The sequence below is a fragment of the Catharus ustulatus genome, chromosome 32 (assembly GCF_009819885.2).
Source record: "Catharus ustulatus isolate bCatUst1 chromosome 32, bCatUst1.pri.v2, whole genome shotgun sequence".
NCBI classification, from domain to species: Eukaryota; Metazoa; Chordata; class Aves; order Passeriformes; family Turdidae; genus Catharus; species Catharus ustulatus.
Window position 1 is genome coordinate 612944 of NC_046252.1, and position 24605 is coordinate 637548.

Consider the following 24605-nt stretch of genomic DNA (forward strand, 5'->3'; position numbering starts at 1 on the left):
CGCCGCCACCGGGACCTCCGGGCCCGGCGGGAGGGGGAGAACCGGCGGCTCCGGGCAGCCCGGCCCAGCCCCGCAGCGGCGGCGGCGGCGAGGCCCGAGGCCGCGGCCCCCCCACGCCGGGTCCGCCGGGTTCGCCGACGCCTCCAGGGCCGCGCTCGGGCCCCGCGTCCGCTCCGCGCTCGGGCCCCGCGTCCGGGCCCGAATCCGCGTCGCCGTCAGGCGCCGGTACCGGCTTCTTCTTCGGGAGGATCGTCATGGCGGGGCGCGCATGGGGGGGGGCGCCGCGGGGGTCGGGGGGGTACCGGGGGTCAGCGGCGGGGAGCTGCGGGGCGGGGGGGCCGCGGGAGGGGGTTCGGAGGTCGGGGGGGGACCGGGGGTCAGCGGCGGGGCGCTGCGGGGCGGGGGGGCCGCGGGCGGGGGCTCGGAGGGGCCCCCCCGGCTCTGAGGGGCCGCGGGCGCTGCGGCCGCCGGGGCCGTGTCAACATCAACAGCCGCGACCTCCGACCCCGCGCGCGCTTCCGCCTCGCCCGCGCCGCGCCGCGCCATTGGCCGGAGCCCGCCGCGCGGCGTCGCCATTGGTGGAGAGCGCGCCCGGAAGTCCCGCCTTTTTATCCCCGCCTCCGCCGTGGGGAGGCGGGATCGGCGTCGCCATGGTGATAGCGGAGGTGCGCGCTGATTGGACCAGGCGGGGATGGAGGGCGGTGATTGGTTGGTTTTGGAGGCGGGATTTAAGAAGAAGCAGTGCTGATTGGCTGGTGGAGGCGCCGGTTGAGCGGAGGGGGAAGGCGCGGCTCAGGGTAAACGTGCGAGTTGATTGGCTGGCGGCACGTCAATCATAGGTGGGCGGGAACACTGGGAGGACGTCAAGCGCTGATTGGCGCGAGCCTTAACCCCGCCCGCATCGCCCTCTGATTGGCTGCAGCAAGCGACCTAATTTCCCATTGGTTCAGGTGCTCAAGGGGCGGAGCCAGGTGAGAAACCGCACCCTCCATAACCCCGCACCTGCTGTCAATCTCGCAAACCCCGCCCCTTTCCCCTCCCTCCCACGTGGTGCAACCCCCCAAAACCCCCCCAAAAACAGACCCTCATCTCCATTTATAGCTCTTTTATTAAAATCCATCCCTCAACCCCCCAAAACCTTCCAGGATCCCCCAAAAGAGACCCTCATCTCCATTTCTATCTCTTTTATTAAATCTCACCCCTGACACCCCCAAAAAAACCCCAGAAACCCCCCCAAAACAGGTCCTCACCTTCATTTCCATCTCCTTTGTTAAATCCCACCTCTGACACCCCCAAAATCCTCAGTACCCCCAAAACCAGACCCTCAGCTCCATTTCCATCTCCTTTATTAAACCCATCCCTGACCCCAATCGAGTCATGATCCCACCGCGCACCCCCAAAATCGAGGGCGAGACCCCCATGAACGAGGGGGGGACCCCCAGGGAACCCCCCCGTCCCACATTCCCAGGAACACGGCGGGGGCTCCAGCCCCTCCAGGCCGCTCTCCCTGAGCTTTTGGGGGGTCCCAGGTGCTGAATCCACCTCCGGAGCCTCCCGGGTGCCGAATCCTCTCTCGGGGGGGGTCTGGCGGCCGCCCCCCGGCCGTGGGGGTCCCAGGCTCAGTGGGCCTTGTGGCGGGGCCGGTCGTGGCCGCGCTGGGCAGTGGCCAGCTGGTGCCAGGCATCGAGAATGAGGAGGGCGGGCACCAGCACCCAGATCCCGTTGAGCCCCACGAAATAAACCCAGAAATAAAGAGGGTGGGGGTCGCTGTGGGTCCAGCCCGCCAGCGCCTCGGTGGCGAAGTACAGAACGTCCCCGTAGAGCTGGCCTGGGAGGGGACAAGGGACAGGTCAGGGGTGGTGCTGGGGACACCATGGGCAGGGGAACACGGGGAGGTGGCACCTCTGGGGCTGACAGGGGACAAGGGACGGGTCAAGGGGGACACTGGGGACAGGGTGAGGTGGCACCTCTGAGGCTGGCAGGGGTCAAGGGACAGGTCAGGGGTGGCACTGGGGACCACCATGGGCAGGGGGACACTGTGAGGTGGCACCTCTGGGGCCGGCAGGGAATAAGGGACAGGTCGGGGTGGCACTGGGGACAATCTGGGGAGGTGGCACCTCTGGGGCTGGCAGGGGACAAGGGATGGGTCAGGTGGACACAAGGGACACGAGGAGGTGGCACCCCTGGGGCTGGCAGGGGACAAGGGACTGCTCAGGGGAGACACAGGGGACACCCTCTGTTGCCTCTCTGGGGAAGGGGGACGGGGACATCTGGGATGGGGACACCAGGGACAGGTGAGGACAGGGATGGGGACAGGGGATTGGGGACAGGGGATTGGGGACATCAGGGGTGGGTGGGGATGGGGACGCTGAGACTGGGTGGAGACAGGGCTGGGGACACAGGGGACAGGAGAATGGGGACACTGGGGCTGGGGACACAGGGGACAGGGCCATACCAAGGGACACGATGAGCTGCAGGACGTAACGCGCTGGGTGGTGGCGGAGGAGGGCCAGAAAGGTGAGGAAGCTGAGGGGACCCCAGGCCCAGGCTGTCACCGTCTCCATGGCAACCGTGAAGTCATCGCTCCTGCAAAGGCCGAGGGGACACCCTGAGGGGTCACCTGGACCCCCTGGGGACAGGGGGACACAGGCCACCCCCTCCCCACCGCCCCCAACTCACGTCATGTAGCGGCTGTCGGCCTTGGCGTATTCCTTCCCTGGGGAATTTGGGGAGGGGTCACCAGGTGAGGGGGGTGGGGGGACAGGTGACCTCCCCACACCTTCCAGGGGACCCAGGGGAGGTCCAGCCCTGCTGCCAGCACCCCGTGTCCCCCTCCCCACCTACCCAAGGACCCCTCCCCACAGATCCTGTGAACCTCCAGCGTCCCACGATGTCCAGGGACCCCTCCCCATGTGCCCGGGGAACCCACAAACGCTTCAGAGACCCCTCCCCACGTGCCCAGGGAACCCACAAATGCCCCAGGGACCCCTCCCCATGTACCCAGGGAACCCACAAATGCCCCAGAGACCCCTCCCCATGTACCCAGGGAACCCACAAATGCCCCAGAGACCCCTCCCCACGTGCCCAGGGAACCCACAAATGCCCCAGAGACCCCTCCCCACGTGCCCAGGGAACCCACAAATGCCCCAGGGACCCCTCTTCATGTGCCCAGGGAACCCAAAAGTGCCCCAGAGACCTCTCCCCATGTACCAGGGAACCCACAAATGCCCCAGAGACCCCTCCCCACGTGCCCAGTGCCCCCTGCTGCCTTTGGAGACCCCTCCCCACATTTCCAGGGAACCTTCAGAGCCTCCCCACGTGCCCAGTGCCCCTCCAGCACCCACTGCCAGTCCTGAGGACCCCTCCCCAAAGCCACCCACATAACCCAGCCCCACCCCAGCCCCCCTTTAGGTGCCCCCCACCCCATCCGCTCGGCCCGGGGGAGGCCCTGGCGGTACTCACAGACTTCGGCCAGCAGCCCGGTGTCGGCGGGCAGCTCTCGGTGCCGCAGGCTGAAATACCCTTCCAGGACCCCATGGATGCCGGTGCAGAGCAGGAACCAGCCCAGGACCAGCCGGCGGGCGGGGCTCCGCTTGGCCCCGCCCTTTGCCCCGCCCTTGGCTCCGCCCCCGGCCCCGCCCAGGGCCCAGCCCAGCGCCAGCAGCGCCGCCGCCGCCACCGCCACCGCGCCTGCGCACTGCCAGCCGGGCCGCGCGCCCGCCACGTAACCCGGCAACGCCAGCGTGCGCGGCCAATAGGGGTGCGCGCTCGTCTCCATGGCAACAACGCCGCCGCCGCCGCCCTGCTGAGTGCGTGAGGGGAGGGCGGAAATGAGCGCCAAGGCCCGGACAGAGAACAGCGAGCGGAGCCCCGCGGGACCCCGCTCCACCCGCCCTTCCCCGCACGCAGCGCATCTCCCCCGGTCCCCAGCACCGCGCAGAGCCCTTCCCTCCCCTCCCGCTCGCTCCCGTGCCCTCACCCGGTGCTGAAGCCAAGCCCGGAGCCCCGCTCACCTCAGCCGCTCTCCCGCTCCCGCCGCTCTCGCGCTCCCCGCGCACCGCGCGCCGCTCCTGGCTCCGCCCCCACGCCGCCCCCGCAGCCAATGGGAACGCGCCGTCCCAAGGTCGGCCAATAGCAGCGCGCCCCGCCCGCCTCGCGCGGCCGCTGATTGGCCACGCCCGCCGCTGGGGAGATGTGGGGTCAGGGGCGGGGTTATCTACAGGGGGCGTGGTCTTTGCTTTGGGGGCGTGGCTTCACCATACCCTGCCCGGAGGGGGCGTGGCTTGATTCCTCTTCTATAGGGGGGTTCTATAGGGGACCCCCATAAACGGGCCTAGAGTCCCCATGGACCCCCCCCAGATTATCCAGGACCCCCCCCAGACACTCCCCCAAATAATTTAAGGTCCCATGGACCACCCCCAAAATTATTTTGGGGCGTTATGGACCCCGCCCTAAATTATTTAAGGATGCCAAGGACCACCCCCCAAACTGTACAGCAGCAATATGGAACCCTCTAAATCATACAGGGGTCCTACAGACCCCCCCCAAATTATTTAGGGGCCTCACAGATCCCCCTCTAAATTATATAGAGTCCCCATAGACACCCCCAAATTATATAGGGGCCCCAAGGACAGCCCCCAACTGTACAGGAACCATGAGCCCCCCCATTTTATTTTAGGGGACCCCCAAAATTCCGTAGCTTTTTGGGCACCCAGGAACCCCAAACCCGCGGCGTTTCCCCCCAAAAAAAGAGGCGGAGGCGGTGATGGCAGCAGGTCCCTGTATTGAACCCCCCCCGACCCCCCCAAACCCCGCCAGACCCCCCCAAACCCCGAGGGGGGGGCGAGCGACGGGGCCCCCCCAAACGCGGCCACTCGCCAGGAGCGGCCGAGGGGGGGCCGGGATTTTGGGGATCCCCCCCCCTCTCCCCCACCCCCCCCAAAATAAACCTGGGGACCCCTCCCCGTGGGCAGGGCTGGGGTTGGGGTCACACGAGGGTCCCGGGGGGCTGCGGCTCCAGGGGGGGTGGGGGGGTGGCCCCGGGGGTGTCCCCGGAGGCCCTGGGGGGGTTTGGGGGGGTTGGGGGGGGTTTGGGGGGGGGGGGGGAGAGGGGAAAAAGCCAAAAAAAGGGAAAAAAGACAAAATGAAAGAAAAAACAACAGAGAAACAGAAAAGGAGAGAGAGAGAAAAAGCGTTAGGCCCCCCCAAAATGAGCCCCCCACCCCAAATTCTGGCAGCCCCCCCCCCCCCGGGACCCCCAACCCGACCCCCGGAGTGGAGAAAAGAGGGGAAAAAGAGGGGAGGGGAGAGAGACCCCCCAAAAGAGGAGGAGGAGCCCCAAAATTGGGGGGGTGGGGGGGGAATGGGGAGGGGGGACCCCAAATTTGGGGGAGGGGGAGAGGGAATCCCCGATTTGGGGAGATTTTGGGGCTCCCTGAAGGACGAGGGGGGTCCCAAATTGGGTGGGGGACATGGGGGTACCCAGGGTTGGGGAGGGGGTCCCCAAAATGGGGGGGGGGGGGACACCTGGACACGGATTAGGGGGGTCCCCAAAGGACAAAGGGGTCCCCAAAATTGGGGAGGGGGGAACATTCAGACCTGGGGGGTCCCAGGGAACAGGGGGGGTCCTCAAGATGGGGGGGGGGGTCCCCAAAATGGGGGGGACATTCAGATACGGGGGGGGTCCCCCCCAAAATGAGAGGGTCCCCAAAATTGAGGGGTTCCCCAAAACGGGGGTCCCCAAAATAGGGGGTTCCCCATAAATTGGGGGGTCCTAATTCATCCATGCACATTCCCAATGATCAGAGGGGGGGAACCCTAAAATGGGGAGGGGGTCTCCACTCATCCATGGACACTCCCAATGAACGGGGGGGGGGATCCCCAACACAAGGGGGTGCTCCCCAAAACGGGGGTCCCCAAAATTGGGGTCCCCAAAATGAGAGGGACTCCAAACAGGGGGTGCTCCCCAAAATTTGGGTCCCCAAAACGGGGTGTTCCCCAAAACGGGAGGGTCCCCAAAATGGGGGTCCCCAAAATGGGGGTCCCCAAAATTGGGGAGTCCCAACTAATTCATGGACACTCCCAGTGATCGGAGGGGGGATCCCCAACACCCCAGGGGGATCCCCAATATGGGTGGTCCCCAAAATTGGGGTCCCCGAAATGGGGTGTCTCCAAAATGGGTGGTCCCCAAAACAGGTGTTCCCCAAAATGGGGGTCCCCAAAATTGGGGTCCCCAAAACGGGGTGTTCCCCAAAACGGGAAGGTCCCCAAAATGGGAGGGTCCCCAAAATGGGTGGTCCCTAAAATGGGGTGTCCCCAAAATGGGGGTCCCCAAAATTGGGGTGTTCCCCAAAATGGGGGTCCCCAAAACAGGTGTTCCCCAAAATGAGGGTCCCCAAAATTGGGATGTTCCCCAGAATTGGGGTCCCCAAGATGGGGTGTCCCCAAAATGGGGGTCCCCAAAATCGGGTGTTCCCCAAAACAGGGGTGTCCCCCCCCTCCCCCACTGCCATCCTATGAGGTCAAACCCCCCCCACGCCCCCTCCCCACCTCCCCTCCCCCCCTAGAAAAGCGGGGTTCGGTACCCCCGGGCCGCCCCCCCGTACCTGGGCGCCAAAGCCCCGGCGTAGCTGAGCGAGTGCGGCAGCCCGGGGGGGTCGCGGCGGCGCGGGGGGGGCGCCCAGGTGTGGCCGGGCCGAGCCGCGGGGGGGGTCCCGGTGCCGGTCCCGGTTCCGGTTCCTGTCCCGGTGCCGGTCCCGGTGTGCCGCAGGTACCAGTCCCGCAGCCCCTCCAGCGCCAGCCACTTCTGACTGCGCCGCTGCTCCGGCCCCAACATCGCGACCCCCGCCCCACCGGGAGCGACCCCCAGAACTCCCCGAGCCCGTGATGATTCCGGGGGGGTCTCCGAGGGTCCCGCAGCGCCGCCGCCCCCTCCCCAATCGATCAAAGCCTCGGAGCTGTTGCTGCGGCGGGTGCGGGGGGCGCCGGGGGGGGGTGGGCACGGGGCGGGGGGACCCCCGAGCTGGGAGTCCTGGCTGCCGGACCAGGGGCGGGGGGGAAGGCCCGGGGCTTCGGGGCTGTGGGGGGAGGGGGGGGTTAAAATTTGGGGAGGGGGTTTTGGGGGTGGAGGGACCCCCACCCTTAAAAAATGAGTGGGGGTGGGGGTGGGCAGCGGGAGATTGGGGATGAATTATCACAAAATCAGCCCAAAATAACCCCAAAATCATCCCAAATCAACCCCAAAATCATCCCTAGAGACCCCCCCAACCCCAAAATCCCCCAGACCCCAAAATCACCCCCAAACCCCCCCAAATCCCCTCCAAATCACGCCTCAAAATCCCCCCAAACCCATCCCAAATTCGCCCCAAATCCCCTCCGAATCCCCCAAATCACCCCCAAAATCCCCACAAATCATCCCCAAACCTCCCCAAACTCTCCCCAATCCTCACCCAAATTCCCTCCAAATCCCCCTCAAATCCCCCCCAAAATTCCCTAAAATCCACCCCAACCCCCCCCAAATCCCCCCAAACCTCCCCAAATCTCCCCAAAGCTCCCCCAATCCCACGAATCCCCCCAATCCCCCCCACATCAGCCCAAAATCCCCCCCAAACCCCCCTCAAATCCCCCCAATCCCCCAAAATCCATCCCAAACCTCTCTAAATCCCCCCCAAAAATCCCCCAATCCCCCCCTCAAAATGCCTCTCAAACCTCCCCAACTCCCCAAACCTCTCCAAATCCCCCCCAAATCCCCCCAAACTCCCCCCAAATCCATCCCAAACCTCTCCCCAAACCTCTCTAAATCCCCCCCAAATCCCCCCCAAACTCCCCTCAAAATCCCCCCCAAACTCCCCCCAAAATCCCCCTCAAATCCATCCCAAACGTCTTCAATCCCCCCCAAAAATCCCCAAATCCCCCCAAATTCCCCCCAATCTCCCCCAATCCCCCCCAAATCCCCCCCAAATCCCCCCCATATCCCCCCCAAATCCCCCCAATCCCCCCCTCAAAATGCCTCTCAAACTCCCCAAACTCCCCAAACCCTCCCAAACCTCTCTAAACCCCCCAAATTCCCCCCAAACCTCCCCCAATCCCCCCTAAATCAGCCCAAAATCCCCCCAATCCCCCAAAATCCCCCCCAAACCTCTCCAAATCCCCCCAAACTCCCCTCAAAATCCCCCAAAATTCCCCTCAAATCCATCCCAAACCTCCTCAATCCCCCCCAAAAATCCCCAAATCCCCCCCAAATTCCCCCCCAACCTCCCCCAATCCCCCCTCAAATCTCCCTCAAATCCCCCCCAAATCCCCCCGATCCCCCCCAATCCACCCAAACCCCCCAAATCTTCCCCAATCCCCCCCTCAAAATGCCTCTCAAACCTCCCAAACCCCCCAAACTCTCCCCAAACCTCTCCAAATCCCCCCCAAATTCCCCCCAAAATCCACCCCAAACCCCCCTCAAATCCCCCCAAACTCCCCCCAAAATCCCCCAAAATCCCCCTCAAATCCATCCCAAACCTCCTCAATCCCCCAAAAAAATCCCCAAATCCCCCCCAAATTCCCCCAAACTCCCCAATCCCCCTCAAATCCATCCCATACCCCCTAAACCCCCTCCAACATCCTCCAAATCCCCCCCAAATCCCACCCAAACTCCCCCAATCCCCCTCAAATCCCCCCAACTTCCCCCAAAATCCCCCTCAAATCCATCCCAAACCTCCCCAAAATCCCCCTCAAATCCATCCCAAACCTCCTCAATCCCCCTCAAAAATCCCCAAATCCCCCCCAAATCCCACCCAAACCTCCCCCAATCCCCCCAAATCCGCCCCAAATCCCCCAATCCCCCCTCAAATCTCCCTCAAATCCCCCCAAACCCCCCTCAAATCCCTCCAACCTCCCCCAAAATCCCCCCCAAATCCCCCCAATCCCCCCTCAAAATGCCTCTCAAACCTCCCAAACTCCCCAACCTCCCCCAAAACCCCCTCAAATCCATCCCAAACCTCCTCAAATCCCCCCCAAATCCCCCTCAAACCCCCTCAAATCCATCCCAACCCCCCCAAACCCCCCCAATTCCCCCGTTCCCCCCTCACCGGCCGGGGCCGCTCCCGCGGGGGCTCCGGCCCAGCACGGGCGTGGCCGGGACGCTCCGGCCCTCGAAGCTCGAGGCGCTGCGGGGCAGGGTCCGGGCCGGGCTGGGGGAGAAACACCGGGAATTTGGGGAGAAAAAACGGGAATTTGGGGAGAAAAAATGGGAATTTGGGGAGAAAAACGGGAATTTGGGGAGAAAAAACGGGAATTTGGGGGAAAACCGGGAATTTGGGGAGAAAAAACCGGGAATTTGGGGAAAAAAACCGGGAATTTGGGGAGAAAAAATGGGAATTTGGGGAGAAAAAACAGGAATTTGGGGAGAAAAAACGGGAATTTGGGGAGAAAAACCGGGAATTTGGGGAGAAAATAATGGGAATTTGGGGAGAGAAACCGGGAATTTGGGGAGGAAAAACGGGAATTTGGGGAGAAAATAATGGGAATTTGGGGAGAAAAAATGGGAATTTGGGGAGAAAATAATGGGAATTTGGGGAGAAAAAACGGGAATTTGGGGAGAAAATAATGGGAATTTGGGGAAAAAAAACGGGAATTTGGGAAAAAAAACGGGAATTTGGGGAGAAAAAATGGGAATTTGGGGAGAAAAAACGGGAATTTGGGGAGAAAAAACGGGAATTTGGGGAGAAAAACCGGGAATTTGGGGAGAAAAAACGGGAATTTGGGGAGAAAAAACGGGAATTTGGGGAGAAAAAACGGGAATTTGGGGAGAAAAACCGGGGAATTTGGGGAAATGGGAATTTGGGGGGAAAATGGAAAATGGGGAAAAAATGGGAGTTTGGGGAAAAAACGGGAATTTGGGGAAAAAAACGGAAATTTGGGAAAAATGGAAAAAATGGGGATTGGGGAAAAAACGGGAATTTGAGGAAAATGGGAAAAATGGGAAAAAATGGGAATTTGGGAAAAATGGGAATTTGGGGGAAATGGGAATTTGGGGAAATGGGAATTTGGGGGAAATGGGAATTTGGGGGAAATGGGAATTTGGGAAAAAAGGGAAAAATGGGGAGTTTGGGAAAAAAACGGGATTGGGGAAAAAAAAACGGGAATTTGGGAAAAACGGGGAAAATGGGGAAAAAATGGGAATTTGGGAAAAAAAACCGGGAATTCGGGGAGAAAAACAGGGAATTTGGGAAAAATGGGGGAAATGGGGAATTTTGGGAAAATGGGAAAAATGGGGAGTTTGGGGAAAATTGGGAAAAAGCGGGAGTTTGAGAAAAAAACGGGAATTTGGGAAAATGGGAATTTGGGGAAAAATGGGAATTTGGGGGAAAAACGGGAAAAATGGGGAAAATGGGGAGTTTGGGGAAATGGGAAAAATGGGGATTGGGGGAAATGGGGAAAAAATGGGAATTTGGGGAAAAAACTCGGGAATTTGGGAAAAAAAAATGGGAATTTGGGGAAAATGGGAATTTGGGAGTTTGGGGAAAATGGGGATTGGGGGAAAACCAGGAATTTGGGAAAAAACGGGAATTTGGGAAAATGGGGGAAATGGGGAGTTTGGGGAAAATGGGGAAAAAATGGGAGTTTGGGAAAAAAATCGGAAATTTGGGAAAAATGGGAAAAAATGGGAAATGGGGAAAATGGGGGGTTTGGGAAAAAAATGGGAATTTGGGGAAAACGGGAGTTTGGGGAAAAAACGGGAATTTGGGAAAATGGGAAAAATGGGGATTGGGGGAAAATGGGGAAAAATGGGAATTTGGGGAAAAAACACAGGAATTTGGGAAAAATGGGAATTTGGGAGTTTGGGGAAATTGGGGATTGGGGGGGGGAAACCGGGAATTTGGGAAAAAACGGAATTTGGGAAAAATGGGGAAAGTGGGGAGTTTGGGGAAAATGGGAACTTGGGGAAAAAAACTCAGGAACTTGGGGAAAAAACGGGAATTTGGGAAAATGGGAATTTGGGAGTTTGGAAAAATGGGGATTGGGGGAAAATGGGGGAAAATGGGGAGTTTTGGGAAAAATTGGAAAAAAATGGGAATTTGGGAAAATGGGGAAAAATGGGGATTGGGGGAAAAACGGGAGTTTGGGGAAAAAACCCGGGAATTTGGGAAAAAAAACGAAATTTGGGAAAAAACGGGAATTTGGGAAAAATGGGGAAAATGGGAATTGGGAGAAAATGGGAAAAAACCAGGAGTTTGGGAAAAACAAGGGAAAAATGGGATTTTGGGAAAATGGGGGAAAATGGGGATTTGGGGGAAATGGGGATTGGGAGGATGTTTTAGGTAGAATAAAAGGGATTTTTTTGGGATAAAGGGATTTTCAGGGAATTTTTAGGCAGAATAAAAGGAGTTTTTAGGGGAAAAACAGGATTTTTTAGATAGAATAAAAGGAATTTTTTTGGATAGAGAGATTTTTAGGGAACACCAGAATTTTTTAGATAGAATAAAAGGGATTTTTTTTGGGATAAAAGGAATTTTTAGGAACACCAGGATGTTTTAGGAAGAACAAAAAGGATTTTTAAAGGGAACATCAGGATGGTTTTAGGGCACCCCAGGATGTTTTTGGGGTACAGAATGGATTTTTTGGGGTACAAAAGTGATTTTTAGGGTACAAAAGAGATTTTTAGGAAACACAAAGGATTTTTGGGGCACAATAGGGATTTTTTTGGGGGTACAAAAGGGATTTTTGGGGGGTACAAAAGGGATTTTTTAGGAAACACAAAGGATTTTGGGGTACAAAAGGAAGATTTTAGGAAGCACAAAGGGATTTTTTGGGGTACAAAAGGGATTTTTTTGGGGGGGATAAAAGGATTTTTTAGCAAACACAAAGGATTTTTTAGGATACACAAAGGATTTTTGGGGTACAAAAGGGATCTTTCAGGAAACACAAAGGGATTTTGGGGTATAAAAAGGACTTTTTAGGAAACACAAAGGGATTTTTAGGAAGCACAAAGGCATTTTTGGGACACAAAAGGGATTTTTAGAAAACACAAATTGATTTTTGGGACACAGAAAGGATATTTTAGGAAGCACAAAGGGATTTTTGAGGTATAAAAGGAATTTTTAGGGTATAAAAGGGATTTTTTAGGAAACATAAACGGATTTTTGGGGTACAAAACGATTTTTTAGGAAGCACAAAGGGATTTTTGGGGCACAAAAGGGATCTTTCAGGAAACACAAAGGGATTTTGGGGTATAAAAAGGACTTTTTAGGAAACACAAAGGGATTTTTAGGAAACACAAAGGATTTTTGGGGTACAAAAGGGATTTTTAGGAAGCACAAATTGATTTTTGGGGTACAAAAGGGATTTTTAGGAAGCATAAAGGGATTTTTGGGTACAAAAGGGATTTTTGGGACACAAAAGGGATTTTTAGGAAACACAAAGAGATTTTTGGGACACCGAAAGGATGTTTTAGGAAGCACAAAGGGTTTTTGGGGTACAAAAGAGATTTTTGGGGGTATAAAGGGATTTTTTAGGAAGCACAAAGGGATTTTTAGGACGCACAAAGGGATTTTTAGGAAACACAAAGGGAGTTTTTAGGAAGTACAAAGGGATTTTTGGGACACAAAAGGGATTTTTAGAAAACACAAACTGATTTTTGGGACACAGAAAGGATATTTTAGGAAGCACAAAGGGATTTTTGAGGTATAAAAGGGATTTTTGGGATACAAAAGCGATTTTTAGGGTACCAAAGGGAATTTTTAGGAAACACAAAGGGATTTTAGGGTACAAAAGGGATTTTTAGGAAGCACAAAGGGATTTTTTAGCAAACACAAAAGGATTTTTAGGGTACAAAAGGGATTTTCGGGATACAAAACGGATTTTTAGGGTATAAAAGGGAATTTTTAGCAAACACAAAGGGATTTTTAGGGTATAAAAGGGATTTTTTAGGACACACAAAGGGATTTTTGGGGTACAAAAGGGATTTTTAGGATACACAAAGGGATTTTTAGGACACACAAAGGGATTTTTGGGGCACCAAATGCATTTTTGGGCTACCAAAGCCCATTTCTGGCACTCACCTGGCCGGGCTGGCCAGCGAGCTGCGGCGCCCCGGGGCCACCTCGGGGGTCCAGGGGGGTCCCGGGCGGCGCTCGGGGCTGGAGCCCCCCCGGGGGGGGGAGGGGCGGCCCGGGGGGGGCTTGGGGGGGGGCAGAGCTCCTGGGGACACGGGGGGAGGGGCACAGGTGAGCCAGGGAGCCCCTCAGGTAGCCCCAGCCCCCTCCCAGTGCGCAGGTAGCCCCCCCAGGTATCCAGCTAGCCCCCTAGGTGCTCAGGTAGCCCCCCCAGGACCACCCAGGTAGCCCCCCCAAGTATCAAGGTAGCCCCCCAGGAGCCCAGGTAGCCCCCCAGGAGCCCAGGTGGTCCCCTAGCACACAGGTAGCCCCCCCAGGAGCCCAGGTAGCCCCCCCAGGAGCCCAGGTAGCCCCCCAGGAGCCCAGGTGGTCCCCTAGCACACAGGTAGCCCCCCCAGGTACCCAGGTAGCCCCCCCAGGTATCCAGGTAGACCTCCTAGGTGCTCAGGTAGCCCCCCCAGGTATCCAGGTAGCCCCCTCAGGATCACCCAGGTGATCTCCAGGTAGCCCCAGCCCCACCAGGTGCCCAGGTAACCCCCCCAGGTAACCCCCAGGTAGCCCCCAGGTAGCCCCAGGTAGCCCCAGCCCCCCCAGGTAGCCCCCAGCCTCCCCAGGTAGCCCCAGGTAGCCCCAGCCCCCCCAGGTAGCCCCCAGCCCCCAGGTAGCCCCAGGTAGCCCCAGATCCCCCAGGTAGCCCAGGTAGCCCAGGCAGCCCCAGGTAGCCCCCAAGTAGCCTTCAGGTAGCCCCAGGTAGCCCCCAGGTAGCCCCAGGCAGCCCCCAGGTAGCCCCAGGCAGCCCCCAGCCCCCCCAGGTAGCCCAAGTAGCCCCAGGTAGCCCAGCCCCCCCAGGTAGCCCTCAGGTAGTCCCCAGGCAGCGCCAGGTAGCCCCCAAGTAGCCTTCAGGTAGCCCCAGGTAGCCCAGGTAGCCCCCCCAGGTAGCCCCCAGCCCCCCCAGGTAGCCCCAGGTAGCCCCCAGCCCCCCCAGGTAGCCCCAGGTAGCCCCAGGTAGCCCCCAGGTAGCCCCAGGTAGCCCCCAGCCCCCCCAGGTAGCCCCAGGTAGCCCCAGGTAGCCCCCAGGTAGCCCCCAGGTAGCCCCCAGGCAGCCCTCAGGTAGCCCCCAGCCCCCAGGTAGCCCCAGGCAGCCCCCAGCTAGCCCCCAGGTAGCCCCAGGTAGCCCCAGGTAGCCCTCAGCCCCCCCAGGTAGCCCCAGGTAGCCCCAGGTAGCCCTCAGCCCCCCCAGGTAGCCCCCAGGTAGCCCCCAGGTAGCCCCCAGGTAGCCCCCAGCCCCCCCAGTTTTCCCCCTCACCGTTCTCCAGCGCGGGCAGGTCACACAGGGACCCGTTCTCATCTGGGGGAGCAACAACAGGAGCGGGGCTCAGAGCTGCTGGGACCCCCAAATCTGCCCCAAGAACCCCAAACCCCAAAATCCCAGACCCCAAAGGACCCCAAAACCCCCCCAAATCTACCCAAAAATCCCAGACCCCAAAGAACCCCAAAAGCCCCCCAAATCTACCCCAAAACCCAGACCCCAAAGAATCCTCAGACTCACAAAGACCCCCTGGAACCTCAAGGACCCCCCAGACCCTTTTTCCTCAGCATCCCAAGAACCCCCAGACCCCAAAGAACCTCAAGATCCCTTCTCCCCCCAGATCCTTTTCCTCCTGGTACCCCAAGAACCCCCAGACCCCTTTTCCCCCTCAAATCCCAATAACCCCCAGACCCCCAATAACCCCCAGACCCCCAATAACCCCCAGACCCCTTTCCCCAGTACCCCAAAACCCCCAGACCCCTTTTCCCCCCAAACCCCAAAACCCCCTGGTGCCCCGAGAACCCCCAGACCCTTTTGCCCCCAAACCCCAATAACCCACAGACACCAATAACCCTCAGAACCCCTTTTCCCCAAAAACTCCAAGAACCCCCAGGCCCTCAAGAACCCCCAGACCCCCAAATCCCTTTCCCCAGTACCCTGAGAACCCCCAGACCCCTTTCCCCAGCACCTCAAGAACACCCAGAACCCCAAACCCCTCTCCCCAGTACCCTGAGAACCCCCAGACCCCTTTTCCCCCGCAAGTCCCAATAACCCCCCGACCCCCAAGAACCCCCAGACCCCTTTCCCCAGTACCCCAAAACCCCCAGACCCCTTTTCCCCCCAAACCCCAAAACCCCCTGGTGCCCCAAGAACCCCCAGACCCTTTTTCCCCCAAACCCCAAGAACCCCCAGACCCCCAAAACCCCTTTCCCCAGTACCCTGAGAACCCCCAGACCCCTTTCCCCAGCACCCCAAGAACCCCCAGACCCTCAAAGCCCTCTCCCCAGTACCCCAAAACTCCCAGACCCCTTTCTCCAGTATCCCAAAACCCCCAGACCCCTTTTCCCCTTCTCCCTTTTCCCAGTACCCCAAGAACTCCCTGACCCCCCAAATCCCCCCTGACCCCCCCAAATCCCCCCAATTCCCTTCCCCCCATCCCTCACCGTGCCCGGGGGCCCCGAGCTGAGCCCGGAGCTGCCGCAGCCTCTGGGCAGCCTCGGCCTGGAGCCGCTGCCGCCGGCGCCGCTGCTCGGGCGGCAACCCCGGCACGGCAGCCAAACGGCGAGCGGCCTCCAGCACCTGGGCCTGCACCTGCGCCTGGGCCTGCGCCTCGCGCCGGGCCCTGCTCATCTGAGGGGAAATATGGGGTTAAAGCGGGAAAACTGAGAGAAATGGGGGGAAAACGGGGAGAAATGTGGGGAATATGGAGAGAAATTGGGGAAAATGGGGAAATGGGAAAGGGCCGTGCGGCCTCCAGCACCTGGGCCTGCACCTGCGCCTGGGCCTGCGCCTCGCGCCGGGCCCTGCTCACCTGACGGGAAATAGAGCATAAAATGGGAAAACTGAGAGAAATTGGGGGAAAATTGGTGGAAATAGAGGATAAAATGGGGAAACCTGAGAGAAATAGGGGCAAAATGGGGAGAAACGGGGGGGAAAACGGGGAAATGGGAAAGGGCCGCGCGGCCTCCAGCACCTCGGCCTGCACCTGGGCCTGGGCCTGCGCCTCGTGCCGGGCCCTGCTCATCTGAGGGGAAATATGGGGTTAAAGCGGGAAAACTGAGAGAAATGGGGGGAAAACGGGGAGAAATGTGGGGAATATGGAGAGAAATTGGGGAAAATGGGGAAATGGGAAAGGGCCACGCGGCCTCCAGCACCTGGGCCTGCGCCTGGGCCTGCGCCTCACGCCGGGCCCTGCTCATCTGAGGGGAAATAGGGGATAAAATGGGAAAAATTGAGAGAAATTGGGGGAAAATTGGTGGAAATAGAGGATAAAATGGGGAAACCTGAGAGAAATAGGGGCAAAATGGGGAGAAACGGGGGGGAAAACGGGGAAATGGGAAAGGGCCGCGCGGCCTCCAGCACCTGGGCCTGGGCCTGCGCCTGGGCCTGCGCCTCATGCCGGACCCTGCTCATCTGAGGGGAAATATGGGGTTAAAGGGGGAAAACTGAGAGAAACGGGTGGAAAATGGGGAGAAATAGGGGATAAAATGGGGAAAATGTGGGGGAAATGGAGAGAAATGGAGAGAAATGAAGAGAAACTGGGGAAATGGGGAAATGGGAAAGGGTTGCATGGCCTCCAGCACCTGGGCCTGCACCTGGGCCTGGGCCTGTGCCTCGTGCCGGACCCTGCTCATCTGAGGGGAAATATGGGGATAAAATGGGAGAAATGTGGGGAAAATGGGGTGAAATTGGGAAATGGGAAAGGGCTGGGCACTCTCCAGCAGCTGCTCCTTTACCTGACAGAATGAAGGAAACTGGCAGAAATGGGAAAAATGAGAAAAATGGGAAAAATGGGAGATTGGGAATGGGGGAAATGGGGAGTTGGGAATGCGAATGGGGGACAAGGGAAGGGGGAAATGGGATAGGAGACAGGTGGGGACACCATAGGGACATCACAGGGACACCGTGGGGCCCAGGGAACACCATGGGGACACCACGGGGACACCACAGGGACACCACGGGAACACCGTGAGGACACCACGGGGACACCATGGGGACACCACAGGGACACCACGGGAACACCGTGAGGACACCACGGGGACACCATGGGGACACCACAGGGACACCATGGGGACACCATAGGGCCAAGGGGACACCATGGGGACACCACAGGGCCAAGGGGACACCACAGGGACACACAGGGGACGTACCAGAGCGTGTGGGGACCCGCAGGACGTTGGGGTCCCCATGTGACACACGGGGGGACGGGAGCCACCGGCGGGGTACAGGGGCCACTGTGGGGGACACACAGGGTGTGGGGACACTGTGGGGGGTCACGGGGCCACCGAGGGCCACCAGGGGACACACAGGGTGTGGGGACACCGTGGGGGTCATGGGGCCACCCGGGGCACAGGGGACACCACGGGGACACTGTGGGGACACCACAGGGACATCACAGGGACACTGTGGGGGGTCATGGGGCCACCAGGGGCCACCTAGGAGCACAGGGGACACCATGGGGACATCATGGGGACATCATGGGGACACTGTGGGGACACCACAGGAAGTGAGGACATCACAGGGACACCATGGGGACACCACAGGGACACCGCAGGGACATGATGGTGACACTGTGAGGACACCACAGGGACACCACAGGGTGTGGGGACACCATGGGGACACCACAGGGCCACACAAGGAGCAGGGACAACCACAGGGGTCTGGTGTCACCCCCAGGTGACATTCAGGACATGAACCCCTCCCCACCCCCACCACCCCACAAAGACATTTTGACCTCCCCCCAACGTCCCCAGATGTCCCCAGATGTCCCCAGACCCACCTCGGGGGGGGGTCCCCGCGGGGGGCCCCCGGAGCGGCGCCGGGGCGGGGGCTGGGGTCTCTCTCCGGGCTCCAGGGGGTACTCGGGGGGCAGCTTCCCCGTCAGCTCCTGCAAGGGGGGGGCAGGGGGGAACCCCAGGGGTCAGGGGTCATGGGGTCACTCGAGGTCACTCAGGGGTGGGGGTCGGGGGTCCAGGGGTCATCCTGGTTGGGGTTTGGGGGTCACTCCAGGGTCAGGGGGTCACTCAGGGGGGTCCAAGGTGGGTGGGGGTCCTGGGATTGCTCAGAGGTCACTCAGGGGTCATGGGGGTCACTCAGGGGTCACTCAGGAGGTACCAGAGGTCACTCGGGGGGTCCAAAGTGGGTGGGGGTCCCAGGGGTTGCTCAGGGGTCACTCCAGGGTACCAGAGGTCACTCAGGGGTCATGGGGGTCACTCAGGGGTCAGTCAGGAGGTACCAGAGGTCACTCAGGGGCCCAAGATGGGTGGGGGTCCCAGGGGTTGCTCAGGGGTCACTCAGGGGGTCCTAGGGGTTACTCAGGGGTCAGGGGTCACTCAGAGTTTCCAGCCAGGGGTCACAGGGGTCACTTGAGGTCATTCGGGGGGGGTCAGGGGTTCAGGGGTCATCCTGGTTGGGGTTTGGGAGTCACTTCAAGGTCAGGGGGTCACTCAGGGGGTCCAAGGTGGGTGGGGGTCCTGGGGTTGCTCAGGGGTCACTCTGGGGGTCCCAGGGGTCACTCAGGAGTCACTGAGGGGGCCCTAGGGGTTACTCAGGGGTCAGGGGTCACTCGAGGTCACTCAGGGGTGGGGGTCAGGGGTCATCCTGGTTGGGGTTTGGGGGTCACTCCAGGGTCAGGGGGTCACTCAGGGGGTCCAAGGTGGGTGGGGGTCCCAGGGGTTGCTCAGAGGTCACTCAGGGGTCATGGGAGTCACTCAGGGGTCAGTCAGGAGGTACCAGAGGTCACTCAGGGGCCCAAGGTGGGTGGGGGTCCCAGGGGTTGCTCAGGGGTCAGTCTGGGGGTCCTGGGGGTCACTCAGGGGTCAGGGGTCACTCAGAGTTTCCAGCCAGGGGTCACAGGGGTCACTCGAGGTCACTCAGGGGTGGGGGTCGGGGGTCATCCTGTTTGGGGTTTGGGGGTCACTCCAGGGTCAGGGGGTCACTCAGGGGGTCCAAGGTGGGTGGGGGTCCTGGGGTTGCTCAGGGGTCACTCAGAGGTCATGAGGGTCACTCAGGAGGTACCAGAGGTCACTCAGGGGGTCCAAAGTGGGTGGGGGTCCCAGGGGTCGCTCAGGGGTCACTCAGAGGTCATGGGGGTCACTCAGGGGTCAGTCAGGAGGTACCAGAGGTCACTCAGGGGCCCAAGACGGGTGGGGGTCCCAGGGGTTGCTCAGGGGTCACTCAGGGGGTCCTAGGGGTCACTCAGGGGTCAGGGGTCACTCAGAGTTTCCAGCCAGGGGTCACAGGGGTCACTTGAGGTCATTCAGGGGTGGGGGTCAGGGGTCCAGGGGTCATCCTGGTTGGGGTTTGGGGGTCACTCCAGGGTCATGGGGGTCAAAGGTGGGTGGAGGTCCCAGGGGTTGCTCAGGGGTCACTCAGGGGTCATGGGGGTCACTCCAGGGTCCCAGTGGTCACTCAGGGGTCACTCAGGGGGTCCAAGGTGGGTGGGGGTCCTGGGGTTGTTCAGGGGTCACTGAGGGGGTTCTGGGGGTCACTCAGGGGTCACTTAGGGGGTCTTAGGGGTTACTCAGGGGTCAGGGGTCACTCAGAGTGTCCAGCCAGTGGTCCCAGGGGTCACTCAGGGTACCCAGTGTCAGGGGTCAGGGTCAGGGTTTTGGGGTCACTCTGGGGTCACTTTGGGGGTCATTCTGGGGTCAGTTCAGAGTCACTCTGGAGATCCCAGGGGTCAAGGGTGATTCAGGGAGGGGGTTCAGGGTTTTGGGGTCACTCGGGGGTCACTCAGGGTCACTCTGGGTGTCCAGTGTGGGTGGGGGTCCCAGGGTGATTCAGGGAGGGGGTTCAGGGTTTTGGGGTCACTCAGGGGTCACTCCACTGTGAGTGGTGACCCCAGGCAGGGGCCAGGGGTGTTGGGGTTTTGGGGTCACTCGGGGTCACTCGGGGGTCACTCAGGGGTCACTCGGGGGTCACTCGGGGGTCACTCGGGGGTCACTCGGGGGTCACTCACGGCCTCCTGCAGGCAGAGGCGCCGCAGCTCCCGCAGGCGCAGCCCCAGCGCCTGGCGCAGCCCCCGTTGCCGCTCCCGCAGCTCCTGCAGCCGCCCCGCCGGACCCCCTGGGACAGGGGACAGGGGACAGTGAGGGACAGACACACAGACAGGGACAGGGACAGACAGGGACAGACACACAGACAGGGACAGACACACAGGGACACACAGACAGACACACACAGACAGCCCCCGCTGCCGCTCCTGCAGCTCCTGCAGCCGCCCCGCCGGACCCCCTGGGACAGGGGACAGTGAGGGACAGACACACAGACAGGGACAGGGACAGACAGACAGGGACAGACACACACACAGACAGACAGGGACAGACAGACAGGCAGGGGACACAGCAGGGCCAGCCCCCCGCTGCCGCTCCCGCAGCTCCTGCAGCCGCCCCGCTGGACCCCCTGGGAGAGGGGACAGTGAGGGACAGACAGACAGACAGGGACAGACAGACACACAGACAGGGACAGACACACAGACAGGGCCAGACACACACGGACAGGGACAGACACACGGACAGACAAACAAGGACAGACAGACAAGGACAGACAGCCCCCGCTGCCGCTCCCGCAGCTCCTGCAGCCGCCCCGTGGGACCCCCTGGGAGAGGGGACAGTGAGGGACAGACACACAGACAGGGACAGACAGACAAGGACAGACACATAGACAGGGACACACAGACAGGGACAGACACATAGACAGGGACACACAGACAGGGACAGACACATTGACAGGGACACACAGGGACACACAGACAGGGACAGACACACAGACAGGGACACACAGGGACAGACAGGGACAGACAGGGACAGACACACAGACAGGGACACACAGACAGGGATAGACACACAGGGACAGTGACAGACAGACAAGGACAGGGACAGACAGGGGACAGACAGACAAACAGACAGGGGACACAGCAGGTTCACACAGGGACAGACTGGGGACAGTCAGAGACAAGCGGGGACAGGGACGCAAACAGGGATGGGTCAGGGACAAGGACAGGGATGGGGACAGGAAGAGAACAGGGATGGGGACAGCCAGGGACAGGGACATGGATGGGACAAAGGACAGGGATGGCGCCAGGGAACACAGCAGGCACAGGGCAGGGGACAAAGGTTGGGGACAGCAGGTGCCACCAGGGGTTGGGGACACCAGCAGCCAGCAGGGCTGCAGAACTGGGGCAGAATTCGGGGGGTTCTGGGGGGTTTGGGGACACCAAGGGGTGGGGGTGACACTGGGGAGGCCCCAGAGCAACAGGGAGGGGACAGGGACAGGGGACAGGGACAGGGGACAGGGACAGGGGACAGCAGGGCTTGGGGACAGCAGGTGCCACCAGGGGTCCGGAATTGGGGCAGAGCCTGGGGGGCTTCCACAGGGTCAGGAGTGACACCGAGGGGTCCCCAAAGAAACGGGACAGGGACACCGGGAGCCACCAGAGGTTGGGGACAGCAGGTGCCACCAGGGGTTGGGGACACCGGGAGCCACCAGGGGCTGGGGACAGCAGGTGCCACCAGGGGCTGGGGACAGCAGGTGCCACCAGGGCTCCAGAATTGGGGCAGAATTTGGGGGATTCTGGGGAGTTTGGGGACACCGAGGGGTTGGGGGAGGGCGGGGAGGTGACACCGGGGTGTCCCCAAGCCCCAGGGAGGTGACAGGGGACAGGACAGGGGATGGGGACAGGGACACAGAGACAGGTGACAGGGACAGGGCAGGGACAGGAACAGGGACAAGGATGGGGACAGGGGAGGGGACAGAGAACAGGGAGGGGTACAGGGATGGGGACCGGGGATGGGACAGGGGACAGGGACACAGGGACAGGGACAGGGAACTGGACAAGGATGGGGACAGGGGAGGGGACAGGGAGGGGTACATGGATGGGACAGGAACAGGGGACAGGGATGGAGACAGGAACACGGATGGGGACACAGGGACACAGAGACAGGGGACAGGGGCACGGGGACACGGGATCAGGACACAGGGACAGGGGGACATGGGACACAGGGTCAGGGGTCAGAGGACAGGGGATGGGGACACAGGGACACAGGGACACAGGGACAGAAACAGGTGACACAGGGACAGGGATGGGGACAGGCGATGGGGACACAGGGACAGGGATGGGACACTGGGACAGGGACGGGATGGAGACAGGGGACAGGAACACGGACACAGGATCAGGACACAGGGACACAGGACACAGGGACACAGGTCACAGGGACAGGGTGACAGGGTGACACAGGGACACAGGGCCAGCGCTGTCCGTACCTGCGGGGCTGTAGGTGCCGGGGGGCAGGATGTGACCCCTCACCTCCATCGCCGGCCCATGGGGGGCTGTGGGGGCACATTTGGGGTCAGGGGTCAGCATTTGGGGTCAACATTTGGGTCAGGGGTCAGATTTGGGGTCAGGATTTGGGGTCAGGGCTCATATTTGGGGTCGGGGCTCAAATTTGGGGTCAGATTTGGGGTCAGGGCTCAGATTTGGGGTCCGGGCTCAGATTTGGGTTCAGGATTTGGGGTCAGGGGTCAGATTTGGGGTCCAGGCTCAAATTTTGGACCAGGATTTGGAGTCAGGTTTGGGGTCAGAGCTCAGATTTGGGGTCAGGATTTGGGATCAGGATTTGGGGCCGGGGCTCAGATTTGGGGTCAGGATTTGGGATAAGGGCTCAGTTTTGGGTTCAGTTTTGGGGTCAGGGCTCAGATTTGGGGTCAGGTTTGTGGTCAGGGGTCAGATTTGGGGTCAGATTTGGGTCAGGGGCTCAGATTTGGGATCAGGATTTGGGGTCAGGGCTCAGATTTGGGTTTGGGCTCAGATTTGGGATCAGGGCTCAGATTTCGGGTCAGGATTTGGGGTCGGGGCTCAGATTTGGGCTCAGATTTGGGGTCAGGGCTCAGATTTGGGGTCAAGGGTCAGGATTTGGGATCAGGGCTCAGATTTGGGGTCAGGATTTGGGGTCGGGGTTCAGATTTGGGGTCAGGATTTGGGGTCGGGGCTCAGATTTCGGGTCAGGATTTGGGGTCAGGGCTCAGATTTGGGCTCAGATTTGGGGTCAGGGCTCAGATTTGGGGTCAGGATTTGGGGTCAAGGCTCAGATTTGGGGTCAGATTTGGGGTCAGGGCTCAGATTTGGGGTTGGGCTCAGATTTGGGGTCAGGATTTGGGGTCAGAGCTCAGTTTTGGGGTTGGGGCTCAGATTTGGGTTCAGATTTGGGGTCAAGGTTCAGATTTGGGGTCAAGGCTCAGATTTGGGGTCAGGATTTGGGGTCAGGGCTCAGTTTTGGGGTGTCCCCACCCCGTCACTTCCCCTCCCCCCCCCGCTCCCCATTCCCGACTTCCGCCTGCCCGGCCCCTCCCCCCGCGCCCCGAGCGGACCCCGACCCCCAAAACCCCCGGGGGGGGGTCCCCAAAATGGGTCTGGGGGTCTCGGGGTCCCCCCGACCCCAAAAGGGACCCGGGGCGCGCCCCCTCCCCCCGAAAGAGCCGCGGGAATCTCCGGACCCCCCCAGACCGGACCCGGGGTCGCCCCCACCCCAAAAAGGACCCTGGGGTTGCCCCCCCCCCCCAAAATAACCCGGGGGTCCAGGGGGTCCCCCCGCCCCCCAAACGGGACCCCAAAACCCGCCGGGTCCCCCCAAAATGAACCCACAGCGACACAGGGACGCCCCCTCCCCTAAAAATGAACCCGGGGGGGGGTCCCGGGGTCCCCCCTCCCCCCAACCCCCCCAAGGATCCGAGGGGTCACCCCCACCCCCCCAAACCCCCCTCCCCAAAAACAGATCCAGGTGCGGCCCCTCCCCCGCTCCCCCGCTCCCACCCCTGCCCCATTTTGGGGTCTCCAAACGCCCCCTCCCCAATTCTTTACCTGTTCCGGGGGGAGGGGTCGCGGCCCGGGGGCTCCGGGCAGGGTGGGGGAGGGGAAGGGGGGGAGGGGTCTCAGCCCCGCGCCCCCCCCGGGGGTCGCAGGAGGGTCCCCGCCAGCCCCGGGGGTCGCGGGTTGGTTTTTTGGGGGGGGGGTCTGCGGGATCCGGGGCCTGCCGGGCAGCGAGGCCGGGAGTCGGGGTCCCCCCTGCGCGTCCCCCCCTCCCCCCCCGCCCCGTGATGTCATTTCCGGCACCGCCCCTCCCCCCCCTCTCTGTCCCCTCCCCTCCCCTCCCCCCCCCCAGCGCTTCCTGCCGAGGCCCCGCGGCCCCGACGGGACCCCCCAAAAACCGGGACCCCTCCCCTCCCCCCTCCCCCAGAGCAGGGACACCCCCAGACCCCCCCGGGGATTTTTGGGGGGGATCCCCCCCAGCGCCCCCTCCCCTCCCCCCTCCCGGAACTCCGCCGGGTTTGGGGATTTTCGGGCGGCCCGAAACTCATTTAGGGACCCCTCCCCAAATTCCATAGGGACCCCGCGCCCCACTGACCTATAGCGACCCCCGACCCCGGTAGGGACCCCCGGGAACTCATTTACGGACCCCCCACCCTATAGGGACCCC

General features: G+C 60.8%; 2 protein-coding genes across 2 annotated transcripts; both read right to left on the bottom strand.

Annotated features, from left to right (window-relative positions):
- Nucleotides 1-1329: 1329 nt before the first annotated feature.
- On the bottom strand, nucleotides 1330-4049 carry LOC117009289 (EBP cholestenol delta-isomerase). Its single transcript, XM_033083522.1, has 5 exons — nucleotides 4014-4049; nucleotides 3463-3802; nucleotides 2680-2716; nucleotides 2456-2586; nucleotides 1330-1828 (listed from the first exon to the last, which is right to left on the bottom strand). Exons 2-5 carry the CDS (start codon nucleotides 3776-3778, stop codon nucleotides 1620-1622), a joined length of 693 nt encoding a protein of 230 aa, XP_032939413.1. The 5' UTR covers nucleotides 3779-3802; nucleotides 4014-4049; the 3' UTR covers nucleotides 1330-1619.
- Nucleotides 4050-4815: 766 nt separating this feature from the next.
- On the bottom strand, nucleotides 4816-24226 carry CCDC120 (coiled-coil domain containing 120). Its single transcript, XM_033083459.2, is given in 12 exon segments — nucleotides 4816-5060; nucleotides 6606-7076; nucleotides 9078-9179; nucleotides 13050-13188; nucleotides 14410-14451; nucleotides 15576-15721; nucleotides 15723-15943; nucleotides 17283-17366; nucleotides 17912-18019; nucleotides 20093-20199; nucleotides 22396-22461; nucleotides 23990-24226. Coding segments are annotated over 11 exon segments (1542 nt in total). The 5' UTR covers nucleotides 22445-22461; nucleotides 23990-24226; the 3' UTR covers nucleotides 4816-4987.
- Between the last annotated feature and the right edge of the window lie 379 nt (nucleotides 24227-24605).